We start from the raw sequence: 21,756 nt of genomic DNA, 5'->3' as shown, positions 1-21,756 counted from the left end.
TTTTTTTTTGAAGATCTGGCAGTCTTTCTCCTTTCCCCGCCCCACCGCAGATGGTAGAAAGACTGGGTCTGTTTACAGGAAAATTTACATACCTCTTCCAAGGCAATTTAATCCAGCATGGGAAGTGTCAACAGTCCTACCGAAGACCCGCGTCCGAATAGTAGTAAGATTCATGGTTCAAGGGGAAAAATCGAAACGCGTGAACAACTTGGTCTAAGGTACTTCAACCAAAATAGAAGCCGAGAGGAACACGCAACAACCACACACCAGTGATGACGCATTTCGTACAGCCTTTAAAAAAAATACTTTTACATATTTATAATGTACAGACTCGTGTTCCCCCCCGCCCCCCCCAATATATTACACTGCCAAAAGTTCATATAAATACTATGTACAGAGTAACATGACTTCCACCAAGGAGGTAGGTTCATATATCAGAAATCTCCATTTTGGTTTCTCCAAAATAACACACTCATCCACTGCAGGATGGTGTGAGCGCAAAGCCCTTGGTGGGCTTTTGTCCAGGGGGAACTGTGGACAGGAAAACTCAGGGTGGGGGTGGGGGACTGTGAAACTGGATGACCAGTGGCCAACTATGACCTTGATGCTGAGACCTGAACTCAAATCTAAGACTGTCGTTCCGTGAGGGCCGACCCGACCGTTTCCATCGCTGAATCCTGCGTTACTGGTTTCTTCCTGCTTTCGCTGGGGTGATATTTTGCACCCAAGACAGACACTTCTTAAGGAAATGACACGAAGGCCAATCCACAGGGCAAGCCGCCGAGGCCCCAATCCTTAGCCATCAACCAAGTAAGAGAAAGGCATGAATTTTTTTTTTAAAAAAATAAGAAGAAGAATCAGGATTGGCCACGGATACCCAGTGGGGATTATCACATGGAGACATCTGTCCTTTCAGAGTTCGTTTTTAATCCGGCATGTCGATATTTAGTTTGGGCGGCGGTATGACGTACTTTCCGGGACTCTGCGTAATGACCACCCCGGCTTTTTTGCGAAACATCGGAGCAATTTTGGGAGCTTCCGGAACCGGAGTTTCTTCTGTTTCCTCGTTATCTTCGTAATGCAAATCGTACGAAATGTTGCCGTACTCTCTCAGGAACGGGAAGATCTCGAGGAGGAACTGGCAGAAGTCTTTGCGAACGCCGAACCACCCTGCGAAAAAGGAAAGTTGTGGGCAGTCACTCCCCTGTCCCATTTGAGGAGTCCCGCCTCTTCCCCCCTGTGAGGGGGTCCCCGGGTGGTCTCTGAGCTTGGCTTGTTTTCTTGCAGACGTTTCATCACCCGACTAGGTAACACCATCAGTGCTGGGAAGGGGTGGGGTTTGCTCTCAGTTTATATTCTAGTGCAGGGGTGTCAAAACTGCCAGCCCGTGGGCCAGATGTGTCATGCCGAAACTGCGCCCAGCCCAGCCCTGGCCATGGGGGAAAACGTTGTGATATGTCACGACACGTCACGTGACGAGTTTGACACCCCTGTTCTAGTGGCTGGCCCTGTCAGCGTTGGTGGGGATGGTCTTGGAAGTTCTTTGGTTGGGCTTACTGACAGGGCAAGGCACTAAAATGAGCGCAAACCCCACCCCTTACTAGCACTGATGATGTTACCTAGACAGGTAATGAAATGTCTGCAAGAAAACCATCAAATTCGGATAGCAGCAAGGACCCCCGAGTCTTCCTCTCTGCAAACCCCTCCTCCTTTCTAGCACTGATGATGTTACCTAGGTGGGTCATGAAACGTCTGCAGGAAAACCACCCAGCTCAGAGAGTGCCAAGGATCTTCCACAGTCTTCCTCCTCCTCTCTGCAAACCCCGCTCCCTTCTAGCACTGATGATGTTACCTAGGTGGGTCAGGAAACGTCTGCAAGAAAACCACCCAGCTCAAAGAGCGCCAAGGATCTTCCACAGTTCGACCCCGAGCTACAAATATTCTCCTTTATTTCCCCCCCCCTTTCTCTGCACTTGAATCACAGTAGGAAGAAGGAAAGAGAGCTCTGATGTGAGATACTTACAGTGATTGCCCCCTTTCTGGCCAAACGTTGTGGCCATCAAAGTGATCAGCGAAAGCCACAGTGGAACAAACACGGGTATGTAGGAGAAGGAGTTATGTCCATCCAGTCTGTGAACCAGCAGGATCTAAAGAGACAAACGGACCGCTTCAGTTTCAAGAGGGAACAGAAGCCTAGCTAGCATCAAATCCTTCCTTAGCTAGTCCTTGGCTTATGACTGGTTGCTCAGGGATTGTTTGAAGCTACAACCTACTGGGGTCAGGGGAGAGAGGCGGGGGGGGGGAGAGAAAGGGACTTAAAACCCAGATCCGAAGTTCTGAGGGTTGAGGGGTCCGCCCTGGTCAGATGTCCACACTTCCGGCTCTAGGCAACGCTGCTGCATTTATAACTGTTGGCAGAGTCTCACAGTCACGCAACCGCATTTTTATAACGGTTTTGCTGAAAACTGGCACTTAACTTTGTTTTCGGCAAAATCACACCAGACTATAGGTTCGCTTCCAAAATGCCGCGTTTGCTTAACGACCACTGCAAATAAAGTCATAATTCACGGGCTCCCTCGGCACGCATAAGTAGTATCGCGATATTTGGTGTCGACGCTGCTAACGTCGGATGCTTTTGCATCGACAACAGATGGAAATGTAGCCATTTTCTTCCTTTCGCTTTTAGAGTTAGAGGATGCTGGGAAGGGGGGGGAATGCGAATGAGAGCCCAGCTAGACATAACAACACTGAATCTAGTGTGAGAATCAAGGTTACTGAGCCCAGAGCTGAGAAAGAATTGGCAGGCTGGAGAGGAAGCCCAGGCTTCAAGCTAATTGGGGAATGTGATTTATGACTGCAAATTGGAGGAGGGAATTGTGCTTTGATACTATGTGCCATGGGGAGGGGAATTCGGTTTTTGGCTTTGATTATTAAGTACTGATATTATGTTACTCGAATAAAAGATTAAGGTAAACAATGCCTCAAAGTTCTTTTGAAGAGTTTCATTTGTTGGAACCATGACATTTGGTTTCTAAAGACTTTCACTACACGCAGAGCAGGCTCGGCTCCCCTTTCAGCCATGATAATCCTATTTGCAGCCTATTTGGGCAGTTTTGGAGAAAAAGGAGCCGTGAACAATCGTCCCATCTCAGAAGATTAAAATAAAAATAAAAATAAATAAATGGGTCACCTACTTCAAAGGTGAGCAACGGAACCACGATTGTCATCCAACTGATTGCCATAGTAATGTGTGTTCTTCTTTGTTCGGCAATTACGTCCATCGAGCGTAAGAACAAGACTGACCAGACAATATAATACAACACAACCAAACAGAGAAAGGACATCAGGATCCACAGAGGGACACAAACAACCTAGAAATTAAAACGGAGAGGGAGGGAGGGGAGAGAGAGAGTGTGAGTCACCTGTCACTCAAAAGGACTATTCATTTCCATTCTACGCATCAAAGGTTCGAAAATCCAGGCTCTAGCAATGAGTATGAATGTTTTGAAATATTTATGTGGGGTTCCTTTTAGCACTGGTGTTATTACATAGATTGGGTCATGAAATGTTTGCAAGATAACAAGCAAGCTCAAAGAGCACCAAGGACCCCACAGTCCTCCTCCTCCTCCTCCCTTCTAGCACTGATGATGTTATCTAGTTTGGGTCATGAAACATCTGCAAGAAAACAAGCAGGCTCAGAGAGCACCAAGGACCCCACAGTCGTTGTCTTCCTCCCCTTCCTCCCCCTCCTCCTCTCCACACCCCCCACTTTCTTCTAGCCCTGATGATGTTACCCGGTTGGGTCATGAAACGACTGCAAGAAAACAGCCAAGCATCAAGGACCCCACAGTTCAGCCCTGAGCTACAAAGATTCTTTCCTATTGAAGTGTTTATTTTTGGCAGCATGCAAGGATTTCCTTTTTTTTTTAACTTAACATTCCCTAAAACTCTCCCTACAATTTTACCTACAGTTCCACCTACAGGCTGGATTTTCTAGAGGAGTTATCATTCAAGTCCTAATTAGATCTTATGCTGCTTAACTTGTTCAGGGGACGATGCCGATTTTCGATTTTGCAACTTCATCTCAAAAATCGACAGTCCTTAATTTTGGTGTGCCGGCTGCTACCGACCTAACCATCCTGACATTCGGAAAAGAGAATGATGTACAATCACGGTTTACGTACAAGCCATGGCCACTTGATGATTTCGTCCAATCGGAGGGCAATAAATATGAACTGGAGTATATTGACGGAACACAGGATTTCCAGCTAGGAGAGAAGAAAAGCAAACATATTACAGTCAAATGGATTTTGCTGCAACCAGCAGAGCAACAAGTTACAAAGTACCTTGCAACTTAATGCAGAATACTCCAGCCGAATAAAAGTCTGCTCTTTCTTTAATTGAGGGGAATCTCTCTCTCTCTCTCTCTCTCTCTCACACACACACACACACACACGGACAAAATATTCTGAATTATAAAACTTATTGTTGGGCTCCCGGGAACGGCACATGGAGTTCCTTAAGAGTAGTTGACTTTATTGTTCTTCACCTAGAGACAGAATCTTGCCAGGCTAAAGCAACTATCTGCATAACTACTGATGTACTCGGGGATGAGCTACGGAGGAGTTGTTTTAACCCTCCTCCTACGGATCAAATTTTCCAAGCTGCCTCTCTACCTTCTGGGAAACAGCCCCTCCTTCCTGGGAATCCAGACTGCATTCCACCCCACCTATAGCCCAGTACTTCTAAAGGTGTCACATTGCCCCAAAGGCACACAACGCCAATCAATCATGTACATCTACAGAAAAAAAAAAGAAGAACCATCCACAACTTAACTAAAATTTGGGACTAGCTTTGCATTATGGCTCACTCCTCCATTTTCTAACGTGGAGCGTCCTCACCTCCAGAGATCTGTCATGCCGGAAGCCCCACACGCAAGCAGCCACGGAGACCGGAGACACGAAGAAGAGGGGCATGAAGACCAGAAGCCAGAAACGGGTCCCTCGCTCGATTCCGTCGCAGACCAGAACTTCAAACATCAGCAGAAGAAGGTGGATGCCGACGGCAATTAGCATGGCTTTGAACTCTACGCATGTTTCCCCTTCTGCTCTAAAGGGTGCAATTTAAGTTCCGTTAGCTCACACAGACTACAAGTTTCCCCAAATGTTTTCTGACATTTGTTCATCGTGGGCCCTATACGAATCTCCAAAAGAAGATTTGCACAAAAAGACTCATGCAATACATTTGCAAAGCAAGCACGGGGTCACTCTTACCGATATTGTGGGTTTCGTGCCCATACTCCAGTCCCCACGGAGGCCCCCACAATAACCATTAATTTCCACAGCCATATCGGAGCAAAGACTGCCCAGTAGCTCCACTCAATCTTGTTATCCAGCCGGAGAGACAGTAAAATTGAGAACAGCAGCAGGCAGGCATAAATAAGAAATTTGCTATGGAAGGGGAAAAAAAAGAGGGGAGGGGAGGGAAGAGAAGATCAATTTCTGACATTTATCGCCTTCAGAATCGTGGTGTGTAGTTTGTATTTCAACAACAAAAAACCCACCAAAGTCATTAAAAAGAGGTGAGCTGGAGACAGCAAAGATTCCTAATAACACACTGAAACTTCTTAATTTTAAATCCCTTTCAGCAGCTTCCAGTGCGCTTTAAAATCATAATCTTAATTTCCCAGTTAACCGATGCCAAAGATATATTGTTTTAAACCAGCGTTTCTCAACCGTACCTCCTTAAGGTATCTGGATTTCAAGAATTTTCCCAGCCAGCATTGCTGGCTGGGGAATTCTGGGACTTGAATTCCAGACATCTTTAAAGACACCAAGGTTGAGAAACGCTATTTTAAACGAAACCAAATAAGTTCCTACTTGTCCACAGAGCTCTTTAGGTAACGTGTACAGTGCTGTTTCCTGAGAACAAGGACGACGTTCACATATGCTGAGCCTGAGCCTGATACTAGCGATGGGCAGGACCCCACACGTATGGGACTAGCGCCTTATAAAACAAAAGGAGCATCTGTGTCATCCAGCTCTTTGCAATTCCATACGGCAACGCCTCATACACCCCAAGCCGTTTCATCTTCCCAAATGACAGCTGTGAAGCATTGCAATACACCGCCAATAAAAATCAAAACAGAAACTTTTTCAGGCACCACCATTTTCCCATGAGGACTTCAGGTGGTTTCCTTTCTGATCCGATTATCCACAGCTCATTCAGTTCTCCAGAAATGTATCTGAATTATATTGGTTATATTTGAAAACAAACAAACAAAAACCCAGAATATTATTTGGGCTGAGCAAGTCAGCCCAAGCATCCGATCCTACAAATCATCAGTGGAATTCTAGATACTAGAAAAGTTTCAGATACTTTCCAATTTCTTAAGATCCAACTAAATATATAGTTAAAATAGTTCATTCAGGGACCGTTCAGAGTTACAACGGGGCTGAGAAAAGTGACTTACTACCGTTTTTCCACACTTGCAACCGTTGCTGCATCCCCACGATGAAGGGATCAAAATTCGGACGCCTGGCAACTGACTCGTACTTATAACGGTTGCAGTGTCCTGGGGTGTGTGTGTGTGTCATGTGATCACTTTTCGCGACCTTCTGACAAGCAACCTCAACGGGGAACCTAGATTTGCTTATCAACCGTGGCAACGAAGGTCGTAAAAGGGGGGCTGAAACTCGCTTAACAAATGTCTGGCCTAGCAAGGGAAATTTTGGGGTCAACTGTGGTGGTTAAGTAGGGCGGCCACTGTTCCACAGGACCCCAAAACGTATCTGTTAGCTCCACCAGTGGACTTTGCAGGATGCGACACAAGACCCTGAGTGGTAGAACCACACAGACACAATCTCCTTTAAGGCAGCATTTGCCCTCCTCTCCGTTTGAAAAAAAAGAGAAGACAAAATTCATTAGCAAGGAATGCAAGAGGCTTCCTTCCCAGGCCTCCCACCAGGAAGCTGAGTAACACGCCAGCAGCTGCCTTCAGACTGTCATTATTCAGTCAACACAAAGGGAGGAAGATTATGAGCTAGGAAGCCGATGCAGACAGCTACGATTCAGTGGCAATTACAGATGTTCACAAAAACAAGAGCCAAGAGGGCTGCAAGGGCGACAACACGATTTGAAACGATCGGAAACGTTTGTAGCTCGGCTGATAAAAGATTTTATTTTTTTTTGGCTCTCTGAGCTTGCCGTTTTGCTCCTTACGATTGTAGTGAAGCGATTTTTCAAGTGACTGTCGATCTCTTAGTTGTTTTATCCACTGCAGTGTCATACCACCCAATCGTGGGATGTTTTTGGACGGCTTAATGTCTGGATGATAATGGGCGAACCTGGTGATGCTCTTCATGTGCAATAAAGGCAGACTAGTTAAGTCCTAGGGAGCGCCAGACGTATCGTCAGCTGAAACAATATGCTGGAGCGAGGAAGGAAGGAAGGAAGGAAGGAAGGAAGGAAGGAAGGAAGGAAGGAAGGAAGGAAGGAAGGAAGGAAGGAAGGAAAGAAAGAAGCAAGCAAGCTTGGGCAAGGTCAAACTAGAGATGCTGGCTAATTCTTTATGGCTAGGGCATAAAGAGGACATTTGAGAGTTTACAAGGTTGATACTGTAGGGAACAAAAGTGTGACTGAATCTGGATGTTCTGCTTCCAGACTGGGTAAAAGCGTTCCAATTTTGCCTTGGCAGGCTCCCCTCTGTCTTGTTTGGCTCCCCCAGAGCAACGGCAGTGACATGACTAGGAAATTTCCCCCCATTGTCGCAAAGGGCCAAGCAAGCTCTTTAGGCTCAATTTGTATTCCGTGATTTAGCCGTTCTGTAAAAAGAAGCCTTGATACAACACCCTGTTCCTAGCTTCAGAAGGCTGCAGAGTGAAAATGAAGGAGGATGGAATCCACCACGGTGTAAAGAGGTGTGTAAAGAGAAAAAGGAAGTCAACGTTTTTACAATATCCCTTTTACGAGAGAAAAGTAGGAATGTTTTTCTTTCTCCTGAAGGGCATAAGCGGAAATGCTCTTCCATGTGAGAAACTTCAAAAGGGGGAAGCAATCAATTCTTAAAGCTCCTTCCTCCTTAATGGGGCCATTGTTTTATTTACCTACTTTCCTCCAGCCCAGGGAGGGACTTGGTGTGAAGCTCTACAAATGCTTGTTGAAACTACAGTTTTACTCTGTAAAACTACAGTTTTACTCTGTAAAAAGACAGTCCTCTCAACGTTTCAGATTCTCCCAAATCCTATCAGCACGACCAACATCCAGATTGGTGGGTGCTACTAGTCTGACACCAGAAACTAATTTTTAAACCCAGAGTATTATTTTTAGGTTGCTTTCCTGGTGCTATAGCCGTACTCTATATTCCATAGGTAAGAATGAACATTTCCTTGTTAGAACAGATCCCCCCCACCCCTCAATACTTACAAACGTTAGCCCTGTGGCAAGGCAAGTTTTGACTTTCCTTTTTTTGCCTAATACTTAAGATTTAAAATTACAGCTCAGACAGAGCACAATAGAAGTGACAAATATTCCATCAACCAGTGCAAGTCAATTCCAGGAGTTGAAGTCCGCACGTTATAAATTTACTAAGATTAAAAACTCACAATAAAAGTCTGATCTATATGGCATTGTTTTCTCGGTGTGGGCAGATGGGTGGGTACCACCGTTAGGCTGATATCCTTCCTCCCCTGCCCTTCTCAAGATCTCCATCCCTAAGTCCAAGGGGTCCATTGAGGGCATGTCTACTGTAAGAAAGAGGTCTAGGACAACTCACAGTGGGCAACTTTCCGTGGGTCAATCCATGTGGAACAATTCAATGCGACAGAGGTTATCCGCCACTGCTTCTTTGACATTGTTTCCATTGGCAAACATGGAAATAATGTAGAAGAAACAGTGGTGGATAATATGTATTGCACTGAGTTATCCCGCAAGGATTGTCCCAGAGCAAATTCGGTATTATGAGAAGCCTTGAAGCCTAAGACCAACCTCTCTCTGGGAGCAGTCCTAAACAATAAACCCCCACTCTACCACAAAGATTACTGTTTTTCCATTTATTTATGAAGTGTACATGCCAGCCCATCTCACTTCTCCTATATTAGGGAACTCTAGGGTGGCAAAGCTATTTGCATGGTTGGGAAGAAACGGGTGCAAATCCCCAGGCGCTTGTAGCATTGCCTTGACCTGCTCCCCTCTCTCAGCTCCAACCTGCCTCGCAGGGTTGTTGTTGAGGGGATACAAACCAAGGGGGAGCCCCCTCCCCGCATGTCACCGACCCTCTAGTGGGAGGCCATGAACTTCCAAAAGGAAAAAGGGGACGTTTTCCCAAAATACAATTGGCCAAGTCATCTGGAAGGATCCAGGTACTCTGAAGTCGGCTGTGCGTTATGGGAACTGGGCTGTGCCTTATGGGGATTATAATCCAGCCCTACACCACAGGGGTGGATCTCTTTCCCCCACCCCCAAATACTGGCTGTGCCTTATGGGGATTATAATCCAGCCCTACACCACAGGGGTGGATCTCTTTCCCCCACCCCCAAATACTGGCTGTGCCTTATGGGGATTATAATCCAGCCCTACACCACAGGGGTGGATCTCTTTCCCCCACCCCCAAATACTGGCTGTGCCTTATGGGGATTATAATCCAGCCCTACACCACAGGGGTGGATCTCTTTCCCCCACCCCCAAATACTGGCTGTGCCTTATGGGGATTATAATCCAGCCCTACACCACAGGGGTGGATCTCTTTCCCCCACCCCCAAATACTGGCTGTGCCTTATGGGGATTATAATCCAGCCCTACACCACAGGGGTGGATCTCTTTCCCCCACCCCCAAATACTGGCTGTGCCTTATGGGGATTATAATCCAGACCTATCTCAAAGGGATGGATCTTTCCCCCCCACCCCCAAATACTGGCCTGCACTGCAAGGTCGGCTTCCCACCCTCACTGCCCCCCCTTCCAAGGGCTCTCTCTCGCTGGCCCCGCCCCTTCCACCAGGCCCCGCCCATTTCCGGCCTCCTCTCACCTCGGATTGAAATCTTGAAAGAGGCCCCTCAGGTTCATGGCGCTCCGCCCGGCTTCGCCGCTCCCGCCGCTCGGTCACCACGGCCACATGGCGGCTCCAGCCCGAAGCCCTCCCGCGAAGAAACCGGGCTCCCCGCCGCAGCTCCGCCAACCATCGGCCGCGTCCCCTTGACTCCGCGGCCGGGTCGCACTGCGGTTGCGCCGAGGCAGAGACCGCGCACGCGCGGACCTCAGAAGCGGGCCCCGCCCCGGCCTCTCCGCCCCGAGTCTTTCCTTCCGCGCCTTCGCGCTCCGCCCCCTTGACGCTAGAAGAGTGACGTAAAGACGCAGCGAAGCCGTGCCCTCTTATGGGCGTGCCGGGCGGAAGTCTCTTCCAATTTTGTACGAGGAGGGATTCTGACAGTGGCCAAATACGTGTCTGGAGGGCTGGTATTTGTGTGGGGCAGCAGTGGATGAATGCACTTTATTTATTGCAGAGGGGTGGCACAGAAAGAGCACTGATATGCATTGAATTCATGGACGAAAAGGGTAGAAATGTAACACTGAAATGAAACAAATCAGATTGCCGAGGATGTTCGAGGCAGATCCAGACGACGTGGGTGCCCCGGAGGGAAGACCCTGACTTCGTCTTGTTCGAGTGAGTGATTGCGTTTGTTCGCTGACTTTTCTCTCATATGCAAACCTGTCCCATTTTATCTCCCTTTTAAATTCACTTTGATTCTTTTATTTGCCCCAGGACAGTTATATGTATCAAGGTTGCGATTTAAGGGGCCAATGCATGGCATCCATCGAATGCCAACGCTTGTGAGTCGCAACCTTCCGATCAAGCTGCTGGGCAGGGCTGGTTCTTGGGGAATGAGTGCCACCTGGCGATCAACTGGTAGAAGGATTGATAGAAGAGAATCTCGGGGTTGAACCTGTGGGTTCCTCGGTGCGCTCTGAGCTTGCTTGCTTGCAGACGTTGCGTTACCAAACTGGGTAATGTTATCCGTGCTAGAAGGGAGTGGGGTTTGCAGAGAGGAGGAGGAGAAGGAGGAGGAGGAGGAGGAGGAGGAGGAGGAGGAGGAGGAGAACAGCTCTGGGTCCTGGGTGCTCTCTGAGCGTGGGCATTTTTTTTTTTGGCAGACGTTTCACGCTTGGCTAGTCTAGAGAAAAGGACTAGGGCAGGGGTAGGCAGCCTCGGCTCTTTTAGGACTCATGGACTTCAACTCCCAGAATTCCTGAGCCAGCCAAGCTGGCTCAGGAATTCTGGGAGTTGAAGTCCATGAGTCCTAAAAGAGCCGAGGCTGCCTACCCCTGGACTAGGGAGTGGGACGTGATAGCACTATTCCAGTATTTGAGGGACTGCCACAACCAGGAGGGGGTTAACTTATATTCCCAATGCACCTGAAGGCAGAATAAGAAGCAAAGGATGGAAACTAGCCAAGGAGAAGCATCGTGGGATGAACAAGAAACTTCCTGACAGTGAGAACAATTAACCAGTGGAACGATTTGCCTCCAGAAGTTTCGGGCGCTCCATCGCTGGAGGTGTTTAAGAAGAGACTGGACAGCCGCTTGTCTGAAACGGTATAAGATCTCCTGCTTGAGCAGGGGGCTGGACTAGAAGACCTCCAAGGTCCCTTCCAGCTCTTATTTTGATTCGGATTCTCTTCTAATGCAGGTCTACAGTCGCCAAAAGAGCGGAAGGCAAAGCCGACACGCGTTTTGCTCAGGACGCAATTCCCACGAAAGGCTTGCAAAACCCAGCTCGGCACGCCCTGGAATCGCCGCCGCCGCCGCGCGGTCGGGGTGGCGCTTGGGAAGAAGCCCTGCCCGCCGCCGCTTCTTCCTCCGGAGACGGCTCTGGAGCCTGGCTGGCCGGCGAGAGACCTTCCCCGGCGGGGCCATGGCGCCGGATAGGCTCCTGCAAGCGGCTTTGCTCCGTCTCCTGGTCGCCGTCTGGCTGGGCTGCCCGAGGGCTGCAGGTGATGCTCCGGGCCAGCCTCGGACCCCTCGGGGTGGGGGTGGGGGAGGAAAGCCGGTGCATCCGCGGGAGACGGGCGTGGGCCAGGCGGAGACCCCGGGCAGGAGGTTCAGACGACCCTCGGGGAGCGCCCCTGTCTGCAAACGGGAGTCTCGCGGTGGAAGATGGAATTTGCCCCTGGGAGGGAAAGGGTGTGTGGGGGGGGGGTTTAGGAAAGCTTCGGCCCGGATCTGCTTGGAGCCTCCTGGGCAAAATTAAGAAGGGGGGGCTGTTCCTGTGTGTGTGTGTGTGTGTGTGTCTGTTCCATCAACTGGAAAGAATCAGTTTAGCCTTCTTGTTTTGAGGTCCTTTGACTCGGAAAGTCAAAACCCGGCGTTTGACTTCAGGCTTTCAAGGAGATGCTACTGGGGAAGTCCAGCATTTAGGACCCACCTGGGTGGGGAGAGACTGGACATCCCTTTGTCTGAAATGGCCAGGGTCTCCTGCTTGAGCAGCGGGTTGGACTATACGAGACGGGTTGGGGTTGAGGAGGTATAAGTGGCAGACCCAAATTCGGTTCATTTGCTTTGTGGTTAAGTGGGCCTTGAACCCAAGTCTTCCTCAGTCCAGAAGTAGACTAACATTTTAACCTCTGTGGGTGGTTGTGTGCAGCTATTCCGAACCGCAGCTAAATAACTTATTTTTTATCAGCTACTAAAATCAAATTAATCTTTTTTGTTGTTGTTCCATTTCAGCGTTGGAAAGTCACTGAACTTCAGTTTTGTTTTTTTTCCAATGGTCTTCCATTGCGTAACACTTTTAATAAAATGTGTTTATAAAATTCTCTCCCCTCCCACAAGAGTGCTTGAAAATGTGGGGATGATTCATAATAACATGATAAAACCACTGTTCATTTAAACCAGGAAATGTACAGAAACTGCCAAAACTTCCCTGTGTTAAATGCTCTTGCAGTGTCTCTAAAGCAGAAGTGAAGATTTTGGGGAATTGTAGCCTCTCTTGTCTTCTCAGTAGCCTTCCCTTCCCTTCCCTTCCCTTCCCTTCCCTTCCCTTCCCTTCCCTTTCCTCACAATGGGGCAATTAGATGAGATGATTAGGATATCAAAATCAAATCTGATTTAACTCTGCATTATCTCCTTCGAGATATGTTGTTTGTTTTTGCCATTCATAAAAACTTATGCTTCCTGAAGTTTAGGGCATTAATCTTTGAAAGTATTCAGCGTATGGTACTAAACCACCGCGACCTTTTTCGTTTAAGAGAGTTCACAGGCTAAAAGGAGCTGCTTTGCACTTCCCCCAATTAGGATCGGCTGCTGGTGCCCAGAGGCCTGTCCGTGGTCTTCAGCCTGGAGGCTTAAATGTTCTCTTTCTGATTGCCGACGACTTGCGCCCTGCCCTGGGCTCTTATGGGGACCCCCTGGTGAGATCGCCCAACCTCGATCAGCTGGCCTCTAAAAGTGTGGTGTTCCAGAATGCTTTTGCCCAGGTAAGCGATGTTGTCTTCATTATTTATTTAATTTTTGTGGGAGGGGGGTGTCTTGGTTGTCTCTGCTATCTGAGCAAGACCACAAATCAGCTTTTCCTCCCTCCCTCCCTCCTTCTCTCTCTCTCTCCCTCCCTCCGGTCCCCCCCCCGTCTCCCTCTCTCCCTCCCTTCCCCCTCCATCTCTTTCCCTCCCTCCCTCCCTCCCTCTCATTCTACCTCCTTCCATCTCTTTCTCTCTCTCCCCCTCCCTCCCTTCCTGCTTCCCTCCCTCCATCTATCTCTCCCTCCTTCCATCTCTCTTTTTCTCTCTTCCCCTCCCTCCCTGCCTCCCTCCATCTCTCTCTCTCTGTGTGTGTGTGTGTGTGTCTTTTTTTGCCTACAGCAAGCTGTCTGCGCCCCAAGCAGAGTCTCCTTTCTCACGGGCCGTAGACCCGATTCCACCAGGCTGTATGACTTTAATTCATACTGGCGAACACACGCAGGGAACTACACCACGTTGCCACAGTACTTCAAGGAGAATGGGTACATCACCCTGTCTGTTGGGAAGATTTTCCACCCAGGTGAGCTTCCCACAGCTTCCCAAGACCTGGGGGGTGGGAGTGGGTGGGTTCCGTATGAAAGCGTTCGATATCCAGATTGAAGGATTGGGGCCCATCTCTCTTCTGGCTTTCCGTTTCTCAGGCATCTCCTCAAACCACAGTGACGATTATCCGCATAGCTGGTCTATCCCGGCTTTTCACCCGTCTTCTGAAAAATACGAAAACACGAAGGTAGATGAGCGCTCCGGTTGTTGACCATCAGTGGTCACTGATCATACAGGTCGTCCTCAACACATCGACCACAATTTCTGCGGCTAAGTGAGACATTGGTTCGGCGAGGTTGGCTCCATTTTACCGCCTCTCTTGCCGCAGTCGTTTAGTGGACCGCTCCCGCTGTTTTAAGTTAGTAAAACGGTTGTTAAGTGAATCTGGCTTCCCCCGTTGACTTCGCTTGTCGGAAGGTCGCAAAAGGGGATCACAGGACTCACCCCCCCCCCTCAGGACACTGTGGCCGTCACAAATACGAGTCAGTTGCCAAGCGTCGGAATTTGGATCGCACGATCAATGGTCGTAAGTGTGAAAAACGGTCCTAAGTCCCTTTTGTCAGTGGCGTTGTAACTTTGAATGGTCACTAAATGACCAAATGTCGCAAGTTGAGGATGACCTGTATATTTATTTCATTTCATTTTATTATTTTATTTTGAAAATTTATATTGCCGCCCACTTGCAACATGGTGACTCCAGGCAGCTGACACGGATACAAGAACGCCACTTAAAAGCAGTAAAGATAAGAAGAAAACAATAAAATAATAATATGATGGGCTATAAATACAGATCATCAAAAGAGAGGATGGCGAAGTCTTTTTTTTTTTTCTTAACGCGTCGCTGGGCCAACCTTGAGTGTTGATTTTTCCTCCACTGATTCAAGGAAGTGGTGACAATTCCTTCATCGCTGGAGTAAAAGAGTAGTAGCTAGTGGGTAGCAATTGCTCTCTCCTGCCTCATACTGCTTTTCTCTAGCCTTGTTGAGTTTGCCCTGGCCCAACGACCAGACTTCTTTATGACGGTTGCCGGTTGCCTTCCAGATTTGCACAGGGAAAGATGGAAAGCTTCATGCCAACTTGATCTGTCCTGTGGATGTGGCCAAGATGCCCGAGGCTACTTTGCCGGATATCCAGAGCACCAAGGAGGCCATCCGTTTGTTGAAGACTCTGACAAGAATCAAGAGGACGTTTTTTCTGGCTGTTGGCTATCATAAACCCCACATCCCATTCAGATACCCTCGGGTAAGGACGTTTCTCTGCAGCGGAGAAAAAGTGACATTTCTCCTAGGTGGGTCTTCAAAAAGATTGCTCCTAGAAGGGTCTTGAAAAGAAAGAAGAGGTTGGCCTTGAAAAAGTCAAAAGGACTTGGCTGGTTGATTTATCTAAACCAGGGTTTCTCACCCTTGGCAACTTAAAAGATGTGTGGACTTCAACTCCCAGAATTCCCCAGCCAGCCAAGCTGGCTGGGGAATTCTGGGAGTTGAAGTCCACAATCTTCAATCCGCAAAAGTGAGAAACACTGATGCAACGTATACATCACAGAGGCTTTCCTGTATTTTTATGGCTGGCTAAATTTCTCCCCAATATCCAATCTTTCCGAGCGTTGTGTTCCATAGAGTCATCAACAACTGGGGGGGGAATGTAAATTGGGTGAGGTTTCATGAGTAGAATCACACTTTCACTGGTTGAATTGCCTAAGTGGGAGGGTTAGTTAAAAGAAGCAGATGTACGAAAATATCTCTTGCTGGGAAAATATTTATTTATTGTAGAAGTTTTTTTGTTGTTTGTTAGTTGCGGTCGTGTCCGACCCATCGCGACCCCATGGACAACGTTCCTCCAGGCCTTCCTGTCCTCTACCATCTTCTGGAGTCCATTTAAGCTCACGCCTCCTGCTTCAGTGACTCCATCCAGCCACCTCATTCTCTGTTGTCCCCTTCTTCTCTTGCCATTGTAGAAGTAACTGAGCCCCACCTGAATGATGGGGAGTCTTTAGAAAGCAAATCAAATCTCACCTCTTCTCTCTAGAAATTTCTCAAATTATATCCCTTGGAAAACGTCACCTTGGCTCCCGATCCAGGCATTCCTAAAGGACTTCCTTCCGTGGCCTACAATCCCTGGATGGACCTGCGGCAGAGAGAGGATGTGGCAGCCTTGAACCTCAGTTTCCCTTACGGGCCCATTCCAGAACACTTCCAGGTAGAGTTGGCGAAGGCCGTTCTGTCACATTCCCATTAGATGAAAATGGATGGTCTGGCCCTGAAAGACGCCGGTGGGATAAGGAGGTGGCTGCCCGGTCAGTCTGCTTTTTTTTGCTCTTGCAGGCAGTCCTTGACTTACAACGGTTCATTTGGTGACCATTCCAAGTTATAGCGACACTGGGAAAAAAAAGGAACTTATGACTGTTTTTCCACACTTCCAATCCCCACAGTCACGTGATCACAGTTCGGATGTTTGGCAACAGGCATGAACTTACGTCAGTTGCAGTAGGGTCCCCATGGTCACGTGATCAGAATTTGAGTGCTTGGCGACTGGCATGTATTTATGACAGTTTGCGACGTCCTGCGGTCACCTGATGGCTTCTTGCAACAAGCAAAGTCAACAGGGATGCCAAACTCACTCAACAACCGGGCCGCTAACTTAACAAGGGGTGGCAAGAAAGGGGCAAAACTCACTTAACGACACGGCTTTGCTGAATTTGGGCAGGCAGGGACGTTGTAAATGAATCTGCTTCCTTAACGCAAAACAAAAAACTCACCTTCCAGTCTTGTCAGGGGCTGCTTGAATTGACAGCGTAGCAGGCTACAACTCACTTTCGTCCCCTTTGCAAACCTGTTTTGTAGCGGAAGATTCGTCAGAGTTATTTTGCCTCCATCTCCTACATTGACACGCTGGTGGGGAAGTTGCTGAATGCCCTGGATGAGGCGGAGCTGTCTCACAACACGATGGTGGTTTTCACCGCAGATCACGGTAAGACTTCCGCATGGCTTGGAGACAGTTGCAAATTCCACCGCTTCGTGTTCTGGAGAAGATTCTTGAATGAGATGAATTTTAGCTCTTGCATCAAGATCAGCCTGCTCCATGAACCAGCTTGTATACAGTGAGCTATCCATTGCAATGACTTATGTCAGGGTTTCCCAACATTGATACGTCGAAGACTCACGAACATCAACTCCCCAGCAGGCCGGGGAATTCTGGGCATTGAAGTCTGGGAATTCATCTTAAAGTTGCCCCGTATGGGAAACCCTGAGTTATGTGGAATCCAAGGCAATATTGCCTCCCAGAAGCCTTGGTTGCACCCTGCCAAGAGCTCTAGAGATCAAATTGAATTATTAAATACATGGGAAGGAATCGTACTAATCATGACTACAGCACTCATAATCCCCAGCTGGCTGAACAAGGAGGGGAAGTCCAGATAGGGAAAGAGAGAGTTCTGCAAATGTGTATTAGTTAGATCTGCTTTGCTGTGTCACTGCTTCGTCGAGACTTGCTCACGCGTAAGACGGAGATGGTGTCTCTTGTCGTTGCCTTCAGTCTACAAATATCATTTAAAATCTTTATGGGGGCAGCTAAAGTGATGGCTGTAGCATCAGACACACCATGTTTGCACCTCATTGCTTTTTCTGTACCTATCAGGTGTGAACAAGCAAAACACATGTATAGAGTATAAAATAGCAACTTTATTGCTTAATGTCCGTTTCACAGGAATCTTCCCAGATTGGCAGTTTGCACCTGGGAAGGACTAGATAAAATTTAATGGCATTCAAGAGGGGTGGGACTTGCCCTCTTATGCCTACGTAATGTTTCCAGACTAATTCCCTGCTTGACTCCTCAGTTTGGCCAGTCTCTTCCCAATATCCTCTCCTACTTTGTTCTAAGACTGACTGAAGAGTTTTGGAGCTTTTAAAAGCTTGGTTGTTCTTTGACATCTTCGTGGTCGATCCTAATTGACGTATTATACTCAGTTCTTGATTCTTCTTTTTTTTTCTTTCCCTGGATGGATCCACAGGACTGCTCTCAATGCTGTCTCTCCTCCTGGTTCTTGATTTCATTTAGGCTGGTCACTGGGTGAACATGGCGAGTGGGCAAAATATAGCAACTTTAACGTAGCCACGCGAGTGCCACTGATGTTCTACGTGCCAGGAGTAACAACTCCAAGCTCTGATCCAGGACAGAAAGTTTTCCCATTCATTGACCCCTTTGCTCAAGATCCCCCATCTGGGCTTTCAGGTAAAAAAAAATCCAGCATTAACCGTACAAAAATTAAAAGTGCAACCTTTTATTTCTGATTCAAGTAGGTCTTCCCTGCTTTTTTCTTGTTAGATTTTATTTAGCGCCGAAATATATTTTAGTATGAAAATTCTACCGGGCTGCTTTTGGTTTTGTAAGCCATTCTGGGGGAAAAAACAGGTAGATGCCTTTCTTTTAAGTTCCCTAGCTTCAGTTCGTTTATAATTGCAAAACCCAGATCAGCTCTGCTTTGCCAAGGCAGGGCATCAATAAAACTCACATTCTTTTTGGCATAAAACACACAATACCGGACACAGAAGAATGGATGGAGGTTGCAGGAGGACCAATTCTGATTGAAGGTTGGGAGAGAAACACATCTTAAAGATAAATATTTGACAGGGGAACCAATTCCTTGAATTAGACTCACGTTGGTCAACCAGCTTCTTGGTTATCCTTGTCCTTGATTGATTTCAATGAACTCAACTCAAGGATTCCACTTAAGTTCCACCGTATTTCCATCTTGGCTGGATTCCCGGGCAATGGTCATCTGTTAATTGCCTCTGCCGTTCTTCTGCCTGGAAGGGAACGGAGTTTGGATCCCAGGAGGGAAGGGTTGAATTCCAGGTGTGGCCAAGAGACAGTGTAGCTTAGATAGTTTGGTAGGGAGGAAGCGAGTTAAGAAGTCTCCTGCCTAGTAATTCTCAAAGTGTATCTTTGGCGATGCGAGTACTTCCTTGAGTCTCGCACGATTTCTCTCCATGAGTGAGGAACAATAAAGGAGACGACTCAGAAGTAACTCCAGGTGTCGTTCTTAGACCTGACACTCTACTCTAACTTTTCTCTTATTTTGCTCCAGGGAAACCTAAAGAAATGGTTGAGTTGGTGTCTCTGTTCCCAACACTTGCTGAACTGGCTGGACTGACCGTTCCTCCTGCGTGCCCTCAGCCTTCCTTTCACGTCCCTCTTTGTAGCGAAGGGAAGAGCCTGGTCCAGTATTTCCCATCCTCCAGTGGAGGGCAGGAGAACCACGGCCTCACACAGAACAAAATCCCGGTTGCCTTCAGCCAGTATCCCCGTCCTGGAGATGTCCCTGCACCGAATTCTGATTTGCCATTGCTTCGAGACATAAGAGTCATGGGCTATTCCGTTCGTACAGCCGATTACAGGTGTACTGTCTGGTTTGGGTTTAATCCCAACAACTTCACAATCGATGTGAAGGACGTCCACGGGGGAGAGCTGTATTTTGAAAAGAGCGACCCCAACGAAGATCACAACCAGTACAGCAAAGTCCCACATGGATTCCCCATTCCCAAGCTTTGCAACGTGACTGATTATTTGAAATTGGAATCAACTTCAATTCGATGAAGCTCTGCGAAGGAATTGACTGCTATGTGGCTTGTGTATACGTCCTGCTTTGTGTTATACACAAAGAAGCCTCCAGGGATAACCGTTTTTGTATAAAAGGTTTTAAATTCTGATACAAGAATAAATTTGAATATATATGTATATATTCATTAAAAGAAATCTTCTCGTGTGTGTCAAATAGTTCTGGAGAAAACAACAATAACAGAAAGAAGTTAGAAAAGAAAGACTAAGTGATTAAGTGATCTATTTGTAGTTCTCTGCATGTTCTCTTGGAGACCAAGGAACATGCTAGTTGGGAATTCTGGCAGATGCCCCCAAATACCTGGTGGGATTGGGATAGGAAATCTGGTGATCCTTCTTTTTAGGTTTTTGTCAGGTGCAAAGAATCAAGACCCCATGTTAAACTCCAGTTAAGATGATTGATTGCTCATGTCTATACACAAGGATCTAGTCAACTAAGGGTCAACACTAAATGGGTTCTAGATAAGAGTTAATGGAATTCAAGGGCTGTTGGAACATTTGTGTGCACGTACTGATTCTAGGCTGGGTCCTCTCTTGATTCCCCTCCCAGGTTCTCCCTTTCCTCCTACTGTTTTGAAGAAACATCTGGCTATCGAGGGAAACAGAATGTCCACGGTCTTGCTCCAGATCTATTAAGGTTGTTCTGATGTCCTTCCTTCCACATGGTTTTGACTAGCTAATTTTCCTGGGAAGCTGTTTTTCTAGTTCCCCGGAGTTTCTCTATCTCACCCAAACTGTGCAGCATTTGTACTCGGAATATATTTCGGAAGGAATGAGCTTCTCCACCGGAGGACAGCAGCTGTGCAGGCAAATCTTTCCATGATACGGTTCATCAACAGCAGATCCCCAAAACAAATCTATTCAAGGCATTTTTATGCTTGCCTCAAAGAACTAAAATAGAAAAGAGCTTCCAGGCCATTTTATGGCTAATGCTGTGATTTATTTAACTCTAAGGAAGAAGTGAGAGTAATAAAAAGATTCTTGAGGTTTGGTTAAATTCCATTTTTCTGATTTATTTAAAGGGATAGTTGAAAGTAGGCATCTTTAGGAATCTCTTTTCAAACGCCACCAAAATAGCCAGAGAGGGATATCAACATTTGGCTGATGGATTCATCTAATTGATGGATATATTTTTTTTACTATTTTACTGTAGTTTTTAAAATTATTTCTCTCTCGAGCGGGAAACTCAGCTGAGTTTTGTTTAGAGGAGGCAATCCTATTTATTGATTTGATTTCCATAGCTGCCCATTCCAACGACGACTGATGGGAAGCATACAACATATTAGCAAGATGAGATCCAGGTGAGATCCAGGATTCTGGGACTTTACTTGCTTTTTTCCCCCTGATAGATCTGGCAAGGGGGTGAGCATTCTCCCAGGAACTCGAGACGGACTCCAAGAACAAGGAAGCCATCCTAGAAGAACCAAAAGTAGACAGCTTGAAATGTTGGAGGGAAGGAGGAGGAGGAGGAGGAGGAGGAGGAGGAAGGGAGAGAATGCAAAGCCATTCTCATGGAATAAATCAGATGCCACTTGTGAACCACCACCTCCTCCTCCTCCTCCTCCTCCTCCTCCTCCTCCTCCTCCTCCTCCTCCTCCTTGGCACCAGCTGGAGCAGAAGGCATTTTGCCTGCCTCAGCAGAATTTGCTACCTACCTAGCAGCTCAGGAGTGGCAAGACCTGGAGATTCCTGAGGCTAAACAGGAGGCAAAAGAGCCACGTCAACAAACAGCCTTTAGTTTAATAAATGAGATCCGCTTGAATTAAAGCATCGTTTCCAGGGTTGTTTTTTTCACTTCCCTTGTGCAAAAAGATGCAAAGCGTCTTAAGACTTAATGTGGTCTTTCGAACCCACTTTTTTATTTTTATTTTTAAAAAGGTGTTTTTCTTGCTGGGAGTTTGTAGAATGGAACTGACAATCCTATCGCTTTGCAGTTGGGCTTGCAGTTTTTTATTTATTTATTTATTTATTTATTTATTTATTTATTTATTTATTTATTTAATTAATTAATTAATTGATTGATTTATATACCGCCCTTCTCCTGAAGGACTCAGGGGTACAGGGCAATAAAAATAAGAATACAGGTTACAAGA

At 47.1% G+C, this 21,756-nt stretch overlaps 2 protein-coding genes across 5 annotated transcripts; one reads left to right on the top strand and one right to left on the bottom strand.

Moving 5' to 3' along the window:
• Positions 1-275: 275 nt before the first annotated feature.
• TMEM185A (transmembrane protein 185A) lies at positions 276-10,203 on the bottom strand. Of its 2 annotated transcripts, XR_014027621.1 has the most exons (8): positions 10,024-10,203; positions 5,274-5,450; positions 4,902-5,109; positions 4,185-4,268; positions 3,195-3,371; positions 2,024-2,147; positions 1,733-1,872; positions 1,031-1,170 (listed from the first exon to the last, which is right to left on the bottom strand). XR_014027621.1 is itself a non-coding variant. In XM_081336868.1 (7 exons), exons 1-7 carry the CDS (start codon positions 10,059-10,061, stop codon positions 926-928), a joined length of 1,053 nt encoding a protein of 350 aa, XP_081192994.1. In that variant the 5' UTR covers positions 10,062-10,203; the 3' UTR covers positions 276-925. The 2 variants fall into 2 exon arrangements, 1 of the variants encoding a protein (XP_081192994.1); XM_081336868.1 differs by lacking the exon at positions 1,733-1,872 and having other exon boundaries at positions 276-1,170.
• A 213-nt stretch (positions 10,204-10,416) lies between these two features.
• IDS (iduronate 2-sulfatase) lies at positions 10,417-19,863 on the top strand. 3 transcript variants are annotated; one of them, XM_081336381.1, is made up of 11 exons: positions 10,417-10,659; positions 11,415-11,588; positions 11,683-11,986; positions 13,287-13,468; positions 13,850-14,027; positions 14,149-14,237; positions 15,092-15,292; positions 16,076-16,246; positions 16,891-17,017; positions 18,104-18,277; positions 19,134-19,863. In XM_081336381.1, exons 3-11 carry the CDS (start codon positions 11,908-11,910, stop codon positions 19,640-19,642), a joined length of 1,710 nt encoding a protein of 569 aa, XP_081192507.1. In that variant the 5' UTR covers positions 10,417-10,659; positions 11,415-11,588; positions 11,683-11,907; the 3' UTR covers positions 19,643-19,863. The 3 variants fall into 3 exon arrangements, with proteins under 3 accessions (XP_081192507.1, XP_081192506.1, XP_081192508.1); XM_081336380.1 differs by lacking the exon at positions 11,415-11,588; XM_081336382.1 differs by lacking the exons at positions 11,415-11,588; positions 19,134-19,863 and having other exon boundaries at positions 18,057-18,226.
• Positions 19,864-21,756: the final 1,893 nt, after the last annotated feature.

Source organism: Vipera berus (genome assembly GCF_964194415.1).
Source record: "Vipera berus genome assembly, chromosome: 11".
Classification (NCBI taxonomy): domain Eukaryota; kingdom Metazoa; phylum Chordata; class Lepidosauria; order Squamata; family Viperidae; genus Vipera; species Vipera berus.
This window is presented reverse-complemented; position numbering and strand designations above follow the sequence as displayed.